The 20,992-nt window shown below is 36.8% G+C and overlaps 1 protein-coding gene across 1 annotated transcript in view; it reads right to left on the bottom strand.

Annotated features, from left to right (window-relative positions):
- veph1 (ventricular zone expressed PH domain-containing 1) overlaps positions 1-20,992 on the bottom strand; it is a 78,922-nt gene that overhangs the window by 16,816 nt on the left and 41,114 nt on the right. Inside the window, exon 13 of the mRNA XM_020937689.2 lies at positions 17,076-17,193. Within this exon, the coding sequence (XP_020793348.1) occupies positions 17,076-17,193 (118 nt within the window). The remainder of the gene's footprint in view (positions 1-17,075; positions 17,194-20,992) is intronic.

Here is a 20,992-nt window from a genome sequence, read left to right as displayed (position 1 = left end):
GACCTGAAATGAACTGAGGCTGAAAGCACTTGTACGTATTTTAAGATTTAAGATTATAAATATTATGGGGGCAGCGCAGCTCGGTTGAGGTCAAGGTACTTTGCTGGACTGTGTGACAATTTGACTGCTGATTAAAAATAGTAAGAGCCATCTCTTTCAGTCAGTTCTTATTAGTTCAAAGTTTTCATTCGGCACTCTTCTCTCTCGTTTAGTGTAGGGTGTAACGATATCCAAGTGTCACGATACGATATTGTCACGGTATGAACCTCACGGTACAATATTTATTGCGATATTATGGGGAAGATCATGATATGGTGGGGAGGCTCACGATTAGGGATGTAACAATATCCAAATCTCTGTACAATATTTTCACGATAAACATCTCATGGTATATTTATTGTGATATTTTGTGGAGACAAACAAAACTGTTAATATGCTGCTTTTTCCCCTTGCAATGCCTTGACAAGACTTAATCCAAAGAACTAAGACTTAAAAGTGCTTAGAAGTGTTATTTCTTCATGTAGTTTGCACTAAAAGGGAGCAAGGGATCGTGGTCGATGTAGTTCCTTCTGTTTTTTGCTGCACCATAACAATGAATTTAAGCAAAGAAACTTGTGATTTGATATATTGTGATGTCCCACGATATTACTGAGAGACTTTTGATGATACGATATCACGATATTTTGGTTATTGTTACACCCTTAGTTTAATCCCTCTCTCTTTTTTTATTTTATTATGCTTTTTTATGTTTTGATTTGTTTGTATTGTGATTTTATTGTATTTTTTATTCTGTAAAGCACTTTGAATTACTTTGTGAATGAATTGTGCTAAATAAACTTGCCTTTCTATTTTATTTTTACATGTCTTGCCTTATTTGACACCAGTCTCTTGATATTTTTGCTACTTATTTTGACTTTTTTTATTATCAGTTACTCATTTTTTCTCTTTGTTATTATAATATATTGATGTGTGAGCTACTGTGTCCAAATAATTTCTCTTGTGGATCAAGAAGATAACATTAAACCACAAAAAAACTCTATTCTAAATGTATATTATGGTTAAAAAATCATGAGCTACAATAAATAAACAACAGAATGAAACCCTTTGTATTTAGTTTGCATCTCTAATGAGTCATAAAGGTTTTTAAATCTTTTACAGCTTATTGTGTAACTTTTACAGTGGAGGGTTTTTCTTCATGAAGATGTTATTGCATTGTCTGAAATGTTTCACAGTATGGTATTAAATCTGTCTATCTTCATGAAGACCAAACCACACCAAGTTACAGGTCAGATCTGTGGAGAGGTGACCCCGCTCACAGTCACAATGCCTGGTTTTTTGGGTATTTTTGAGCAGTAAAACCACCTGTAATTGAATAAATGTAAGGTAGAGCTGTTTAATGACATACTGTGGAACATTCCAGGCAGAGCAATGATATATCCATAGAAACAAGCAGAAAAAGTTACACAATGCACCTTTAAATCTTACTAAACAGCAAAAAACTTCTCAGAGGTGCAAAGAAAAAGTACTTAAATATTGACCCCAAAAATATAATTCCAACTGTCATATATTCAAAGATTAGTCGATATCATAATTATTGTGACAGGCCTAATTTCAGTTAGCCCCAGGGCAGATGTACGAACTTATGAAGTTTGACGTTATTTGTGAGGATCTTATGTTGCTTAAAACGCAAAAGTTCATAGTAAAATATACTCAAATATGTAGGTTTGTCACAATAAATACTATATCCAGGCCCGTCAACAGAAATTTGGGAGCCTGAGGGCAAGGAACCTCGCATGGGCCCCCCTCTAATATAAATGAACGGGCAGAGGGTCTAATTGTGGGCCCCTAAAACCTTAGGTCGCAGAACACTAGACCCATTTGCCCCCACCTGTCGACTCCCGTGACTATAACTACTTATTGTTCAATATATGTTACATGAAACAGTCATTTTTGGGGTCAGTGTTTATCACAGGGAATTTTTCTTTGTACTACTGAGGTACTTTTTGTTATTTTTATTTTATTTTATGATTTTAGCTGTGGGGGAGTACATAAAGACCCTCTATGACTCATTATAACAAACTAATTACCAAAGTGTTTCATTCTGTTATATACTTATTGCTGTTTGTGTTTCTTAACAACAACATTTACAATACCTTGGGGGGGATAATTCTACTTAATGGTTATTGTCAGTGGCATAAATTAGTTTAAGTATTATCATTTATCATCTATATTTACTTCAGCAATATATTGTACTTAGGAATTTGTTGTTGTGACAGGCCTACAAATATGGGCACTTAGGTGACTGAGTCACATATTGACAAGTTTAGTCCAACACTATTTTCAGAAGACAGTCCCTTGAGCTGCATATTTCTGATTGTGGTCTCCAAGTCATGTTAAAATGTTGTTACCTCGTCAACAGACCTGGAGTAGTGTTTTGTTTTATTCACACATGTTTGAGAAACCATTTATTATTATAATCTGTTTGCATTTCCAAAGCTCAAAATGCTCTGTTCCACCCTGTGATGTCATGTAGTGGTAGTTTTCAACAGCTACCTTTTACATTTAGGTCAGTAAAGATTGGCAATTCCAGAGCTGAAATCATCCATATGATTCTAGTGAAGGGGTATGGAGTTTAAAAACACAGTGGAGCAATTCCTGTATTACAACAAACACATTTATTTTGTTTAAAGTAAGAGAAAAAAGTTATTCTTGCGTGTAAATTGTGCCGAACTTTTGGACAGAATTCTCTGTGCTGTCGTCAGCATGTTCAGAAATCTCTTCTTGTAATTTTCAACGTGATTTTCAATTTCGCAAATTGCTTCTTGATTCGTGTAAAACTATAATTTATATTTACAAGTTTCATACCAAGTTACAAGTTTCATTTACAAGTTTCATCCCAACAATGTAAGTAGAAATTAGAGTCTCATAAAAACCTGTCATACGCACTTTAAAGGTTCATTGTGCAACTTTTCTGGTAGAGGGTTTGTCATCTGCTTATCTCTATGGAGATTTTATATTTGCCTGGAATGTTCCATGATATGACTCTTTCTATTAGTCAAAAATACCTAAATTTTCTGGGCCGCATCTTCTTGGCTCGTGCAGTGCGGGTCGTGCCTTTAAACCAGAACTAAAACCAGAACTAAAACCAGGACAAAAACATGTCTAAACCAGATCTCAACCAGGTCAGAAACCAGGTCTAAACTAGGACTAAAATCAGAACTAAAACCAGGTCTAAACCAGGACTAAACCAGAATGAAAACCAAAACTAAAACCAGGACTAAACCAAGACTAAAATCAGGTCTAAACCAGGACTAAAATTAGAATTAAAATAGGACTAAACCAGGACTAAACCTGTACTAAAATCAGGCCTAAACCAGGTCTAAACCAAGTCTAAACCAGGACTAAAATCAGTACTAAAACCAGGACTAAACCAGGACAAAAGAGGACTAAAATCAGGACTAAACTAGGTCTAAACCAGGTCTAAACCAGGACTAAACCAGGACTAAAACCAGGACTAAACCAGGTTTAAACCATAACTCAAACCAGGTCTAAACCAGGACTAAACCAGGTCTAAACCAGGACTAAAATCAGGATCAAAACCAGGACTAAAATCAGGACTAAACGTGGTCTAAACCAGGACTAAACAAGACTAAAATCAGGACTAAAACCAGATGTAAACCACGTCTAAACCAGGACTAAACCAGAATGAAAATCAGGACTAAAATCAGGACTAAACCAGGACTAAACCAGGTCTAAACCAGGACTAAACCAGGACTAAACCAGGACTAAAATCAGGACTAAAACAGAATTAAAACCAGGTCTAAACCAGGACTAATTCAGAACTAAAATCTTTACCTACTTTAAGAGGAGGCTCACATTCACCCAATTTGAAAACCCCTTTTCTAGACAAAGCAAAAGCATCTCCGTGAAGACAAGCAGGTTGCACACCCTCCACCAGAAAAGTTACGCAGTGCAGCTTTAAGATACAGGGACAATTATCATGCTCTGCAGAGACTTGCACACACAGTTCAAGCACCAGCCCATTACACTGCCCAGTTCAAAGACATTCCAGTAGTAAAAACCAACGGTGGCATAAAAAAACACCCCTAACAACCACCTCCACCTAGGTTTTAATATGGAAAATACCTCAACTTTCACTCATTAAAAACGTGAGCAGCTATTTAGCCATGCTGTAAGTGTAACAAGGCTCTGAGGCGATACACAGGATACTACAATAAACATTAGCGTCATGAGAACTTCAATATGTAGAGTCTTATTGTCATTTACTGTAAGATCCAGATGCGCTTAGGGTCATTGAGTGAGTTATAGGCGTGGGCAACTCTCCAAACATCACACGTTCTCACTTATAATAGCTCTGCTCTCGGACCATTTCATCTGCCAATATACATTTGTAGGGAATAACAAGTACACTAGTAAAACTCCATCCAAAGTAAACATGCGATTTGATTTAGAAAATGTCTCTGTAAGACAGCCAACATGAACATGAACCGTGTGCTGATTAGAGAACAATAGAAGCAGGCCCAAAACTGTGTTGTTTTAATTATTTAGATAAGATTAGGGCTTTGGACAGCGTCATGAGTCCGAACTGGGCTATCGCTGGGGACGTGCATAGTCTCTGCTCATTAAGGTCAAAGTATGGAAGTTTTAATTTGATTGATTTAATTTGAGTTCATTCTTATTATTAGCGTTCGTTTATTTTGGTAGTAAAAGGAGTCTGGAAAAATATTGGAGGCCGGGTAACTGTTGACTCTTTGTTGAGGTGTTAATGCCATTTAATAGATTTGTTTTCGCCTTTTCGTCAAGTCTGGGGTATTTGTACACACGCACCATCCATTTGAAAGCTGGCTTAAAGGTCTTATATTACGCAAAATTGACTCATGCGAGCTTTAAGCCATGTTACAAAGCTGTTACCACCTCAAAAACAGGCCTGGAGTTATAGTTAGTTGTATGTTTGAGGAATTATTAGTCTGTGTACATCTCCAGAGCTTTAAAAGCTTGTCATTAAAGGGACAGTTGGGAATTTTGGACATAGGACCTCATTTCCTAGTGAGTCAGAGTGTTGGAGACGTGTGGAGACACTTTTTAAAATATTCCATCCAGTCCTTGTATTTGCAGAGGTCGCTGGTGCTAGGCTAGTGCATGTCAATGGCCATAGTTATCCTGCCACTAAAAACAGTCTTACCCACTCCACAAAACATCCGAATCTATTATTACACCAGACTGTCGATGTAAATGTCTGTGTTCATAGAATAATTTTAGAAAAAAAAACAACCTTGCATATGAAGAACTTATGTCTGAGCAACAGACTCGAGATGTACTTCCTGATAAAAAGCTTGGCAGCGGCGGACTGATATATGAGAAAATAGTCCCTCAGCAATTGCCCCTCACGATTCATGCGATGCAAGGTTAGTTTTATTTCAAACATTATTCTATCAACACACAGACATTTACATCGACAGTCGGGTGTAATAACTGTTTTACTTCTGGTGCTTTGTGGAGTGGGAAAGATCGTTTTTAGTGGCAGAATAACTATGGCCTTTGACATGCACTAGCCTAGCACCAGCGACCTCTGCAACTACAAGGACTGGATGGAATATTTAAGAAAGTGTCTTCACACGTCTCCAACACTCTGGCTCACAAGGAAATGAGGCCGTATGTCCAAAATTCCAAACTGTCTCTTTAAGTGGTAGTTTTCAAGTTAACAGCTACCTTTTACCTTAAGCTGAGTAGAGATCGGCAATTCCAGGGCTAAATTTTTCCGAATGATTCTAGAAAAATTGCATGGAGTTCAAAAATACAGTGGAGCACTTTCTGTATAACCACATGACCTCACAGTGTGGACTGTTTTTTGTTGAGAGAAGAATTTAGTTTAATATATTGGGTGGTGGTTGTGTTTAACATGTGTTCTGTTAGACCCTCCAGCTGCTTGTCTCCATAGAGATTTTATTGCGTTGTACTGTACTGTATTGGCCTTGTCTATTCGTTTACAAAAATACCTTGAAAAACATGCACTCTTACTGAGTGGACACGCCTATCCAAAGATCTGACTAGTAACTTGGCCTTGTGGCGTCATCTGCATGTTTTCCTGATGAAAGATAAGTTTGATTTGGTTTATGTAAACTGTAAAATGAATGTCACCAGAGCCCATTTATTACATGTATTTTGAGTTATTACAATCAATCTGTCGACTCTGGGGAAAGTACAGTATTTTCTGAAAACACCATAAAAGACACACAGCTGGTTTACAAGGCTCTTTTTGTGGAGCACACAGGGTTCACTTCTAGAGAATGACAAGAGCGTGTCTCCCCGAGGCTTGAGGTTGCGCAGAGGTTACGTATGAAACATAAACGCAAAATAGACACACAGTTAAATGTTAGTCTACACTGAACCTCGCGCACATACTTTTACTGCAGTTTTGGGGTATATAGTCAGAACATATATAATACATACATACTACCGGTCAAAAGTTTTAGAACACCACACTTTTTCCAGTTTTTCATTGTTTACTGTTGACCAAAACGTATTGTAAACTTTTGATTCATAAAAGTGTCCTCCTTTGGCAGATGTAACAGCTGAACACACTTGTGGCTCATTCTTTTTACAATCAAATAAAATATTCTTCAGAAAATTCTTCCGAAGTCTGTTGCAGAAGTTCCCATAAATGTGTGGCACTTGTAAGTTTCTTGGCTTTCACTCTTCTGTCCCGTTCATCCCAAAACCAGCTCAGTGGGGTTTAAGTCTGTAGCCTGTGCTGGACACTCCATGTTTTCAAGCTTATCATCTTGTTCTTTTTTCCTGAGGTAGTTTTGGCAGAGCTTGGACTTATGTTTTGTTTTCTTTTATCTATTTTTTTAACCTCTGTCTGTTCAGTACTTACCTTTGTACCATTTCAAGCTCTTTATTGGACTTGCATGACTTGAACTGCAATAAATAACTGGAAAAATTTGAGTGTTCTAAAACTTTTGACCAGCCGTGCACATATACATATACAGGATGGTATGGCTTTTGCAAGCTTAATACAAAGGTTGAACAATTTTGAAAAAGTAGACAGAGACTGAGGTTAATTGATGCCTCTAAAACGACTTAAAGGAACTCTGTGAGACTTACACGCATGGCCTGTCTATGTCACCAGATAGGAACATTTTCAAATCACATTTAGATTTTACTGGCATCAGTTATAAAGCTGATTTGATCATGAATCAGTGCTAGTGCAGCCCCCGCAGCTCAGTGAGTGAATTCTGGAAGTTCTGAGCTTTCACATGATAATGAGAAAAACTTGTAACTTCTGGCAACCCAGGATCAGCTGTGATTGCAATACCTGTTCTAAATCTGTAAGAGTGCAATCCCTTTAAACATTGTAGAAGTTCTGCAGAGGCTGAAAGAAGCTCTAATAATGAAAGAGATTTCAGCCTTTGTAGATGCTAACTGCTTTGGTAATGCAGAAAGTTTATTGTAAAAACAAATCAGCCGTGACAAAGGAGCCTATTCCAGTGTTTGTTTTGGAATCCACCTATCATGAGTACTCATCTGCAGGCTGTCAGACAGAAGCAGACATTTCCGAGGCAAAATGACCAAGATGGTGACAGCTAACATGAAGCAATATTTACAACATCTCTGAATTTGGATTCACTATTGAAACTTAATATGTGTGGGTGGTGAGACTATGCTGGCTATTGCTGGTTCTTATCAGCGGTTTAGGTTTGTTTGGCTTAACTCAATGGTGAAATGCAATGTACTCATTCATTTTCTATTGTCTGTGGCCACTAGAGATGCAGGTGTCTGGAGTCTATGCAGCTGCTTTGGCCAGGGGCAGGGTCAGGCAGGGTCAGGTAGGTGTAGGTTATAACGGCGCAATCTTTGATAGAGCACAGGAGCTTATCTGTGGGAGATGTACGATTTTTGTCAGAAATGAAAATCCACAAATGTTGAATCTTAAAAGTTGTTTGTTTGGAATTGGTTCCACAAACTTGTCACATTAATCTTACGACTTAAAGGCTTTCAGCAGACAGTAATCACAACTTTTGGGTTGTATAATGATACCACTATTTGAAGTTATTGTGAAAAGATTCAGATTTCACTTTTTGTTTATTTATACTGACAGAGAAGACATTGAACTTTGTGCCAGTTTTTGTTTCATGTGGGTAGCCGAAGTAATTACAGAGATATTAACTATAAATCAGGTAAACAAATCTGAAATCAAAAACACACCTGGAGTTGAGTTTTTTTTATTCAGACATGTTTGAGTAATCCTTTATTATTAGTCTGTCTACATTCTCAAAGCTCAAAATGCTCTGTCCCACCTTGTAGGACTGAACGATTTTAAGAAAAAACTGAATTGTGATTTTTCTGGCAGATATTGTGATTTCGATTTCATCCATGTTTCTTTTTCAAATCAAGTTTTAGTGCACCTGAACATTTGCAAACATCACAGAAACTAACATCATACCAAAGTCCTGCACCAATGATTTGATGCTGGACCATCTGTTTAGGTTTTACAGAAACAAAACTTAAAACCACACGGCTAATTTGCATAAACTATAAGTGCTGAAAAAAATAGCTTACTCCTTGTGCCTCTGATGCGGTCAGCTTCTGTCGGACTAAAGGACACAAGTCAGTAGAATATGAGTGTTCTTTCTGTGACAGAGGATGTGCTGATGATGGTGAGTCTGTTCTGTGCTTCTATCGCATTGGAGATGGTTCATGTTAAACTTTACACAAACACCAGGTTTAAATCCACCCCTCCTAATGTGGTGGTGAATTACTTCATGGAGCATAGACCTTAGAGCAGACCCATAAATCAAAAACAATGGCAACAAGGCAACGGTGGCAGTGTGCGTTGAGTCGACACAGAACTAAACTTCGCCCTCAAAATTGGGCTTTAGGAACACTGCAAAAAAATGCAACTTTGACACTCCCAAAATTGTGTTGTCTGAGATCACAATTTTAGGTCGAAAACGATAGATCGTTCAGCCCTGTTACAAAGCTGTAGTTTTCAGGTTAAGAGCTACAGCTTTTACATTTTGTTGAGTAGACATTGGAAATTCCAGGGCTGAAATTATTCCAGTAATCCTAATGAGGGTGTATGGAGTTTAAAAACATAGTGGAGCATGTGCTGTATTACAATATGACATCTCAAGGTGGAACAGACTGGAGTGTTTTCAGTTTAATAGAAGAACACATCCTAAATATGCAGGGTTTGTGTGTTAAACGTGTATAAATGAAACAAAAACACATCTCTGGGTAGGTTTTTGATGAGGAAATAACATTTTAAAACAGATCAGAAAACAGTGTAATATGGGCGCTTTAAACAACACATTTTGGAGATTCTAAAATGTAGTAATGTGAACGCCACTTATTAAATGGTCAAATTAACCCATAAATCACACCTCAATAAACTCATGGTATTAATTTACTATAGACATTATATCACTAAGTTTCATAGATCGTGTTGTTTATGTCAAGTCAAGAGAATTCTGGATAAAGCTTCACCAATTTATAGTTTATAGCTCCCTTTTGGCCAGATGACGGATCAGTGGGGCCATCTGAGGCAAACAGACCCCATGCCTTTGTAAACATGCAACTTCCAAACTTCCAAAGTGGCCTGCGAATACACCAGTTTTTGCCATAGAGCCCAGTAATGATGGGGGACTGGCACCGATGTGAACTAATCAATAGCTTTGTGATTGCTTTCTGCTTTCTCTATGCGCTGAAAGAAATGAGCCAGTTTGTATTCGTTTAGTTTCTGATTACTCTGGTTCATGTTTGTGCAGGCCTGTCACGATAACAAAAAAATAAACAATAAATGACAATATTAAAGGTGCATTGTATAACTTTTATGGTGGGGGGGTCCATCGTATTATTTTCTCTGTGGAAATGTTATTGCTTTGTCTGGAATATTTCCCAATATGGCAGTAAACTTTTCTATCTTTATGAAGACCAAACCAGACCAAGGTGCAGGTCAGATCTGTGGAGAGGCAACCCCAGAATGCCTCTTTTCATACTGGAGAACATTCCAGGCAGAGCACTGACATATCCATAGAAATAAGCAGGTGACCCTCAACCAAAAAGTTACACAGTGCATCTTTAAATCTAATTGATGATAAAGAACAATTTGAAATGTACAGTATTTAATTTAAACACTTAAGCAGCGCCTGGAGGTGTTTGAAAATTCCATCATAAAGACTCTGACAAATCCTCAAATGAGAAAACACTGGGCGAAGAAACTAGGGTTGGGAATCATTCAGAAGTTGCCAATACGATACATACCTCGATACATCGGCCACGATACAATACATATCTCGATACAGTGAGCTTATGATTCGATACGATTCAATAAGATATACTTCAAATCGATTCGATAGGGTTCAATAAAAAAATAATGGCTAAATCATGGCTGTGACACTAAAAGTCTTTGTTAAACCACTTCTTGTGCAAAGTTAATATGAAACACAAACATTTTAATCCTCAAAACTGTGAAAATGTCAAATGTGTTGCATAAACGAGTTTCTTCCCTCTGAACAAGTAACACAACTGTAGCGCTGTAACAAAAAATGTAGTAAAATATAACAAAAAAATGCTCTTGGTGATATATTAGTACCGCAGGTCATGATATCGATACTCTATCATCACAATAGAGTATTCAGTTCTGAAGAACTGAAGAAACAGCTTGGATGAGCTGCGAAATGTCTTCAACCAAACTAACTTTTGTCCAGTCGACAAACTGAATTTTTCTCCTTCATGGATTCTACCTGGACGACTGAGGGATTCTTCACACAACTCTATCATTACATTAAACTATACGATATATCAATATTTGAAAAATATTTGCACACCTCTAACAGAAACGCCATACTTTTTAATGAACTATATGCACTAATTTGGATGCCTTGTATATTTTTTGTATCCTGGACCGCATAATATTTGTGTCTGAAATAAAGTATAAATAATAAATAAATAATAATATTGTTTAAAAAATGTTTGTATCTATAGCCAGTTGTAGAAGTTAGTTGTTTGACCCTAAACTGCTCAAATTTCTTGAACTACAAAAAAATGTGTATATAAAATGCACACTCGATAAATGTAGAGCCCCCCCAAAAATGTGATTCCAGCTTTCACATACTGAACGAGAAGTCGAGATTGTAATTACTGTGACAGGCCAGTATGTGTGTGGGTGTTGTTTGGTGTTAGTTTGTTGCTTGTTGTTTGCTTGTTGTTAGAACTATAATAATGTGACAGGTTTTCATGTTTGTTACATAATGACTTTTGGTGGGTGAGTGTCTGTGGTAAATATTTATTATAGTTTTAGATTTGTCAAGCTGCGGTTGGTGGGAGTTTAAGTTATCTAGTATGTTATCAATACACCAAAAAATCCAAAATCCAGGGACAATTTACGCACAAAGAACATTTTAAAGGTACAGAAAGTTAAAACCACAATTTGGAACATTTCCCATGGAAACAAGCAGGAGCAGAGATTTTATATTTTATTACTTATTTGTCAATTTTATAGGGATGTAACGATATCCGCATCTCTCGGTACGATATTATCACAATATTCATCTCACAGTACAATATTTATTGCTATATTTTGTAGAGACGAATATAATTGTAGATAGGACACATTTCTGCTTTTAAAATACCTTGACAAGATTTTGGTGTGAATTATTTTCATTATAATCCCAAGAATTTAAGTAAAAAACATATTTATTCATCTTGTCTGCACTGAAATGAATCGAGGGATATGTAGTTCCCTGTGTTTATAAGCTGTTGCTTCTATAAAACCATGCATTTAAGCAAACGAACTTGTAATTCGATATATTGTGACAGCCCACGATATTATTGTGAGACTTTTGACTAGTACATATACATTTATATAATTATGTCTTATTTGACCCATCTCTTACTATCTTTTTGCTACTACTTTTTGCTAGAAATTATTATTATCACTTCTGTTTTTTTCTCTTTGTTATTATAATATATTGTGATGTGTGAGCTACTGTGTCCAAATAATTTCCCTTGTGAATCAATAAAGTTTGTCTAAGTCTAAGTCTAAGTCTAAATCTATAAAAGCTGCTTTTTGGGGTAAAATGTAACAGACTGTGGCTTTAAACACTCATATATGAAAACAGAGAAAACCAAGATAATAACTATTGTATAAATTAGCTGAACTTTCACCCTTGTTTATTACTATGCTTCTCAGGTGACAGTTATGGAAATACTTATGTTACATCGTATATCCATTTCCAAACAGGATGTAAAATCAAAAACTTGATCAAAACTGTAAAACTAAGATTAACTAAGTAAAATTAACCTACAAGTATAATTATGTTAACTGTATTTTAATAAAGTGTGTGGTTTGACCTGTCAAACGTATTATATTACGCAAAATTGACTCTTGTAAGCTTTTAGTTATGTGAGAATCTTGTTTTCTCATCAACATACCTGGAGTTGTGTTTTGTTTCATTCACACGTGTTTGAGTAATCCTGGATTATTAGTCTGTCAAGATCTCCAAAAATCAATATGGTCTGTTCAAGTTAACAGCTGCCTTTTATGTTTTGTTTAATAGAGATCGGAAATTCCAGGGCTGAAACCATCTAAATGATTCTAGTGATGGTCTATGGATTTTAAAAACACAGTGGAGCTTTTCTTGTATTGTTTGAGAAAAAACAGATCCTAAATATGGAGGATTTGTGTGGTAAACATGTGTGAATGAATCAAAACCAAACTCGTTGAATTTTCTGATGAGGAAACAACATTATAACACTGATCAGAGAATAGTGTAATAATATGGGCCCTTTAAATGTAAGAATGATGCTGTGACTAAAACATCTGCCCTTTAGCGGACGAACTTTTATCCATAAACCAGTCTAAATCCTCTGCGCACCAATTAGGCGATTTAAAAGCACAAATAAATCTCGAGTTTCACAACATCAGATGTCCATACTCTGGTCCTGCCTCTCCTCGTGCTGGGCTCTCATTAAGTGCCATTATGCAGCATGTCTCCGAAGGGCGCAGGGGTTTGAAACGTGCTCATTATGAAAGACTTTGCTCTGCGGGCTCTTCGCTTTTCATTTATCACACGGCGGCCCACTCGCTCTTGTATAACTGATAACAGCGCCCCGTCCCATCACTCACATGTGTATTTATAAGGCCTGTCGTCAAAGGTGGAGAAACATATGAGAAGCAATAAATCAAAGTGAAAAAGGGGAAAAGTACCCTCGGCGTGCTGTGTGAACTGACTGCATTGCTGTCTCTATGTGAGGGCTCACGTTTATACCTGCTTTCTCAAGGGCTTTGGGGATAATATTGTGCAACTCAACCTCTGAATATCCGACTACTCTGCTAGACTGTAAGTGAAAATACAGCCCCAAAAATGACTCATGTATATTTAAAGGTTCTATATTACACAAAATTGACTCCTGGGAGTGTTAAACCATGATATAAAGCTGCTGCCTCATCAAAAACATACATGGAGTTGTGTTTTGTTTCATTCACACATGTCTGAATAATCCTGAGTTATTAGGCTGTCTCCATCTTTAAAGCTCAAAATACAATGTTCCTTGTGATGTCATGAAGTGGCAATTTTCTACAACTACTTTTTACCTCGTGTTTAGTACAGATTTGGGTGCATGGGGTTTAAATCTCAGAGGAGCACTTCCTGTATTACCACATGGCATCACAAGGTTTTAGAGTGTTTTCAGTTTGAGACAAGATCTCAGCCTAAATATGCAGGGTTTGTGTGTTAAACATGTGTGAATGAAACAAAACACAACTCCAACTTATAGCAGATTAGAAAATAGTGTAATATTGGCCTTTTCAGACTTTTTGGACAAATTGGGATATGTCACTCCACTCTCCCAATATCAGCTATAGTATAAGCTATGTTCTTGTAATACTGAGACATCCCATTAGGGCTGTCAACAACTAAAGACATTCTTGGTCAATTAAAGACATGTACTGCCGATCGATTAGTTGACTATAAGGTAGGCATGGAAAAAGTATCCTTTATTATTGGTCTGTCTACATCTCCCAAGCTCAAAATGCTCTGTTCTACCTTGTGATATCATGCCGTGGTAGTTTTTAAGTTAATAGATGCCTTTTACTGTTAGTTCATCAATCATCCAAATGATTCTAGTGAAGGTGTATGGAGTTTAAAAACACAGTGGAGCACTTTATGTATTACGTTCACGTGAGTGAACAGAGTGTTTTCAGTTTGACAGAAGAACTCAGACTAAATATGCAGGGTTTGTGTTAAACATGTGTGAATGAAACAAAAAAACACAACTCCAGGTCTGTTTGTGGTGTGGAAACAACATTATAACAAACATTACCGGTCAAAAGTTTTTGAACACCACAATTTTTCCAGTTTTTTACTGTTTACTGTTGACCAAAATGTATTTGAAACTTTTGATTAATGAAAGTGTCCACCTTTGGCAGATATAACAGCTAAACACACTCGTGGCTCATTCTTTTTACAATAGAAATCAAATATTCTTCAGGAAGTTCTTCCCAAGTCTGTTGCAGAAGTTTTCATAAATGTGTGGCACTTGTAGGTTGCTTGGCTTTCACTCTTCTGTCCAGTTCATCCCAAAACCAGCTTGATGGGGTTCAAGTCTGGAGACTGTGCTGGCCACTCCATGTTTTCAAATGTACCATCTTGTTATTTTTTCCCTTAGGTAGTTTTGGCCGAGCTTGGACTTGTGTTTTGTTATCTTTTATCTGTTTTTAACCTCTGGCTGTTCAGTACTTACCTTTCTACTATTTCAAGCTGTTCACTGGACTTGCATGACCTGAACTGCAATAAATAACTGGAAAAATTAGGGTGTTCTAAACTTTTGACCGGTAATGTACATCAGAAAATAACATAATATGGGCCCTTTAAATAGTCTCAGCTGTGTGGCCAGAGTTCTTACTTTCCATCCCCAGGTTTGTTATCAAAAGGACCTAATATCCTTCGTCATAAGAGATCTCAACTATCAAACAAACTCCCACAACTAAAAGAAAACACTTCAAAAGTATAATGGTTTTGGGCAAGTGTCTTTATCAGTGACCTCATGAGCTGTTCAGGTCCAAAGTAAACTGCTCCAAGCTGAGTCCTGTGGCAGTCCTCATCGCACTAACATCCAGATCATCACACACATAAGAGGCTTTAAAGAGGAGCTGACAAACCTCATCTCCCTCAGAGGCATTTAAGAGTAAAAACATCCGCACCATCAGCCAATGGTCCCTACCCCCCGCGAGCAGCACATGACAGAGATAAGATAAGCTTTCACTCACACATCTGAGCATCTGTGCAGACCCGTGTGGAGGTGTGGACAATGGATTTAACAACGTGTGTTCTTCAAAAACAAGTCAATGGAACGGACGTTGAAGCATGAATCCAACCAGGAAGACTACGTACTTACCATGTCATCTGTCTGTCACGATTAGTGTAACTGCACAGTTAATCACAATCAAACCAAAATCGGAATTTGAATTGACGCAAATATCAAATCCCAAAAGCTGCAGTTATTTAGGTAATAGAATGATTTCTGCAAAGTTCAAAATATCCTGTTTTCTTTATAAAGTTTAGACCTCTAGAAACCTGTTCTAAAATGGATGTGATTCTTGTATTAGGGGATCAGTGTGTCATATTCCAGTCTTTTCTCAAATGTTACTCTTTTATATTTACAATGTACAGTCTGAATAGAATCCAACTTTTGAAACAGTTTGCCTGGACTGCCTGAAAAATTGCAATTGTGATTATTTCCCAGAATCGTGCAGCCCTAACCATCAGTCAAACAAAGCTACCGCCTTTGCCTATCAGCAACTCAAGATATTTTCTATAAATGAACTCCCTCCTGCTCGCTCAGTCACAACACCTTCTCCACTGTAGCAGCACCAGAGCCAAACCCATTTCAAACCCAATTACGAACAGACTTGACACTCAATACTGATTCAGATACAACAGAATATGGTTTTCAACATTAAATCATAGTACTTTCCTTTATATAACCATGCAGTCTTATATCAGTGTAATCCCTCAGTCATTCAGGTATGTTCCATATGGTAGACTTGTTCTGATACAGCTCAACATCATTTCAAAGATAATCAGTAGTTTTATATACTAGTTTTTGCATCTGAACTTCAATGCTTCTGACAAGCCTACAGAGAGATCAACGTCCTCTTAAAGGGACAGTTTGGAATTTTGGACAAAGGACCTCATTTCCTAGTGAGCCAGAGTATTGGAGACATGTGGAGACACTTTTTTAAAATATTCCATCCAGTCCTTGTATTTGCAGAGGTCGCTGGTGCTAGGCTAGCGCATGTCAATGGCCATAGTTAGCCTGCCACTAAAAACAGTCTTACCCACTCCACAAAGCACCCAAAGCAAAATGATTATTACGCCAGACTGTCGATGTAAATGTCTGTGTTGATAGAATAATCTTTGAAATAAAACTAACCTTGCATTTGAAGGATTTATGTCTGAGCAGCAGCAGCAAGTTGTACTTTCTGATAGAAAGCTTGGCAGCAGCGGACTGATAACACCTAGCACCTATCCTACTGGCAAAGTAAAATTCCGCTGCTGTTGAGAAAATAGTCCCTCAGCATGCAACGATTCATGCGATGCAAGATTAGTTTTATTTCAAACATTATTCTATCAACACAGACATTTACATCAACAGTCTGGCAGAATAACTATGGCCATTGACATGCACTAGTCTAGCACCAGCGACCTCTGCAAATACAAGGAATGGATGGAATATTTAAAAAAGTGTCTCCACACGTCTCCAACACTCTGGCTCACTAGGAGGTGAGGTCCTATGTGCAAAATTTCGGACTGTCCCTTTACAGCCACTTCTATTCACAAATCCATCAATCTTCCTTTATAGCTTTTACTATAGACATAAGTTTGTTTAAGTCAGTCCTGGTTGAAATACAGGAAAACACTGCTCTATACAAGCCCACCACTCGGGTTTAAATGATTCTTAGGGGAGACAGTTGGCAGGAAAGTGTATAAAAATAATCCGTATAGTGAGTGTGAGTGTGCAGTGTTGGTGTTGGTAGTGGCATGTACCCGTGGCTTTTTCCGGGTTGTTACACATGAAGCACAGCCAGCCCCGGTGCTCTTCACTGAAGCCAAAGAGGTCAAAGAACCGCACCTCCTCCAGCTGGGTTTGGAGACTGTCCAAGTCCTGGAAAAAAGGGACACATATCAGACTAGAGTTGTCACGATATTAACATTTCAACCTCGATTTCAATACAGAGGAATAGACTTGATATTCAGTACCAATTCTGATACCACAATGATAGTAAAAACTAGGGATGTAACAATAACCAAAATATCGTATCGTCAAAGTTGTCACAATAATATCGTGGACCATCACAATATATCGATTTACAAGTCTCTTTGCTTAAATTAAGAGTTACGGTGTAGCAATAGCTGATAAAAGACAGAGGCGACTACACAGACCATGATCCTTTGCTCCATTTCAGTGCAGACTACACAAAGAAATAACACTTCAAAGCACATTTAAGTCTTAGTTCTTTGGATTAATTCTTGTCAAGGCATTTTAAGAGGAAAAAGTAGCATATTAGCCTCCACAAAATATCACAATAAATATCGTACCGTGAGATGTATATTGTAAAAATATCATAACGAGAGATTTGGATATTGTTACATCCCTAATCGTGAGCCTCCCCAACATATCATGAGCTTTCCCACGATATCGCAATAAATATCGTATCGTGAGGTTCATACCGTGACAATATCGTATCGTGAGACTTGGATATCGTTACACTCCTTGTAAAAGCACTCTTTATTTAGACAACAGAAGCATTTTCAACACTAAAGAAGCACTGTGTAAATTTTGGAGAGTGGAGGGTCCTTCAAATGCTTTTCTCTACTTTATCTGGAATGTTTCACAGTATGGTGTTAAAGCTTCATGGAGATCAAACGAGACCAAGGTACAGGTCAGATCTGTGGAGAGGCAATCCTGATCATAGTAAGAATATCTGTTTTTCTAGGTATTTTTGAGCTATAAAAACACCTGTAATTGAATAAATGTAAAGCAGAGCTGTTTAATGTCCAGGCACAGCAATGACATATCCGTAGAAACAAGCAGGGGACCGACCCTCCACCAGAAAAGTTACAAAATGCACTTCAAATTGTAGTACTTTCTTTTATATTATCATGTGGTCTTATATCTATATGTAAGATAATCCCACGGTCGTCCAGGTAGGTTCCAAAGTGGTCCATGGGTGTATACTAGTCTATGTGCTCTTTACTAATTTTCATTCTAAACCGATTCAGGAGAGGTTCACTTCTTGTCCAGTGAATGTGACTTTTTCAGTATTTACACTTACGATACTACTTTTTTTTCCCGATGCTTTTGACTTATAACAGACAAGGGCCTTAAAACCACATGTGTAACCCATTTATGTCCCACTGATCATTTTATTCTACTCTGTTAAAATCACAAAGAGGTGGGATTACACAACCTCCATCCGATTAAGAGTTGAGAAATTGCTCTATAAATAAAAACGTGAGACCAAAAGCTGAAAAAACATCAAATATTAGTTTTAGAATTAGAGTTATGAACTAAGAAAGTAATTTTACATTTTCTAAATAAATAAAAGCAGTCTGTTTTAATGCAATGCTATAAATCTTCCAATTGTTGTGGACATTTGAAAAAACACACAAGTTAAGTATGTTCCCTTAACTTAACATTAGCAGGGTTCATTATTTGTAATCAGTGAACTCCGTTTCATTTATTGTGAATGTGAGTGCAGCATGACAGATTGCTTGTAAGTTTTTACAAAAGAAAAATAGTCTAAATGGCAAACTAAAACGTAAATTACAAGCTTACAAATATACACTGCCAGTATAAGACATTAAGGAATACAAATAAGAGTCATCCATAATGTACAAATTATGGGTGTGCAAGAAAAAAAAAAATTAATCCTGATGACAATATTATGGCAGAGTGCCTGGAAGTGTCTTGGTTGAGGTTCAAGTATTTCACATAAAATGATTGGACCGTACAATTGAAAAGAAAAACATCCAGCAATATGACTTTAAACCTATATTTTTGAAAATTACACTGCAATTTAGTTTTAATCAGCTCTTTTTGACTTTGTATTGTTATTTTTGCTTATCTCCAAAATTACCACTGCTTTATTATTTATTTTGTTGATTTCCAAACTTTACAACAAACTTTCTGCATTAAAGGTGCATTGTGTAACTTTTCTGGTGGGGAGTCTAACGTCTGCTTGTTTCTATTGGAGATGACATTACTCTGCCTGAAATGGTCCACAGTATTAAACAGCTCTATCTTACATTTATTCAATAACAGGTGGTTTTACTGCTCAAAAATACTTCTGACTGTGAGTGGGTTGCCTCTCCATAGATTTTGATCTGTAACTTGGTCTAGTTTGTTCTCCATGAAGATAGAAAATTTAATGCCAGACTGTGAAGCATTACAGACAAAGTAATAACATCTCCATGGAGAAAAGCATTTCACAGACCCCCTACCAGAAAAATTACACAATACAATACAATACAAAAGAGTAGTTTGACAGAAAACTGGCAAAGCACTGAGACCTTTTTTGATAGTTCTGCACAGCCCTTGTCTCACTTGTTTAGAGAATGCAGTGCTTGATTCCACATGAATTGAAAAGTGAAATTTAAATACGTTTTTTCTTTCTCACAAATAAATAAACTCTTTGGATGTACTGGTGGTTCTCAGGGTTAGCAGCTACATATTCCAGTCGCTCTCTATGTGTTAGAAGGGGCAGAATTACAAGATCTTGCAAGATAAAATGACTATAATATTGTCAACAGGTGGAAAATTATCTTGATTATCTGATGTTTTTCTCCTGTTTGCTTCAGACAATAAAAGGGTCAAGTGCTACGGAGTTAAACATCATGAGAAGCCGTCATTCAAAAATTTTTCTAAAAATATTACGTTAAAGTGACAGTATGTAACTTCAACTGCCTGATTTCATGGAACATTTGGAACATTCTCCATAGAGACACATTTTATCCCAAATGGTGGATGGAAATATTATAAGTCAAAGAAAACAAGCAGGTGAAAGCCCAGACCAAATAAGAGTCAGGCTTGTGGAGATGCAAGCCCAATAAGAGTAAGGGTGTTTTTCTTTTTTTCAGTGCTATATAACACACATAATGAAAAGCATGCCTTTATATTAGTCTTTTCTTTTCTTTTTTTGGCAATTTAAAAATTAATAATAATGAAAAAAGATCAAAATGGTGAGACCAAAACTAATAATTGCACTACATAGATTGTTTATTATAAATGATCTCTAAATTATCTTTGTGTCTTGTCCCAACCCCAATAAAATCTAAAATATGTTTGTGTTATTGCAGTTATTATTTTTTCTTAGATTATTTTTAGATTTATATTTTTTTATTATTATTATTATTTTTCTTTACTGAGTCAGTCCATCCATGTCCCATCACAGACATGTCAAACTCAGGCCTGGGGGCAAAATTTGGTTAAATTTTGATATAATTATATTTGGCCGCAAGATCATATTAAATATGTATTAGGGCTGTATAGAGACATTTTTTATTTAAAATTTTGTTATCATTTTATATTATGCTTGTTCTTGATTTGATGTTTAAGCATAACTATTATTAAACATCTATTTTAATAAGAAAAGTTTTAACATTACATATCTTCAAAGAAGAGAAAACATGTCGATATTTTTGAAATTTTTCAATAAGTATTTAATTTGGCCCATGACTTAGTACCTGTTTTTAATTTTGCCCCTCTGTGAATTTGAGTTTGACACCCCTGCTCCATCACATTCAGCGATGTACCCCTCTTATTCTACAGTTTGAGGTGGTGACCCTGTAGCTGAGCCTTAAATATAGGTCACATAGCAGAGAAATGGGGCGGCACATATCTGGGGGCAGGTGAGTGATTAGGGAGCATTTGTTTTGCGAGGCTCTCAGCAACTTGACTGTAC

Source organism: Boleophthalmus pectinirostris, unplaced genomic scaffold (assembly GCF_026225935.1).
Source record: "Boleophthalmus pectinirostris isolate CB_2022bp ecotype Guang Dong unplaced genomic scaffold, ASM2622593v1 HiC_scaffold_9, whole genome shotgun sequence".
NCBI lineage: Eukaryota > Metazoa > Chordata > Actinopteri > Gobiiformes > Gobiidae > Boleophthalmus > Boleophthalmus pectinirostris.
Note: the sequence above shows the minus strand (reverse complement) of the source record. Positions and strands in the feature narration are given on the sequence as shown.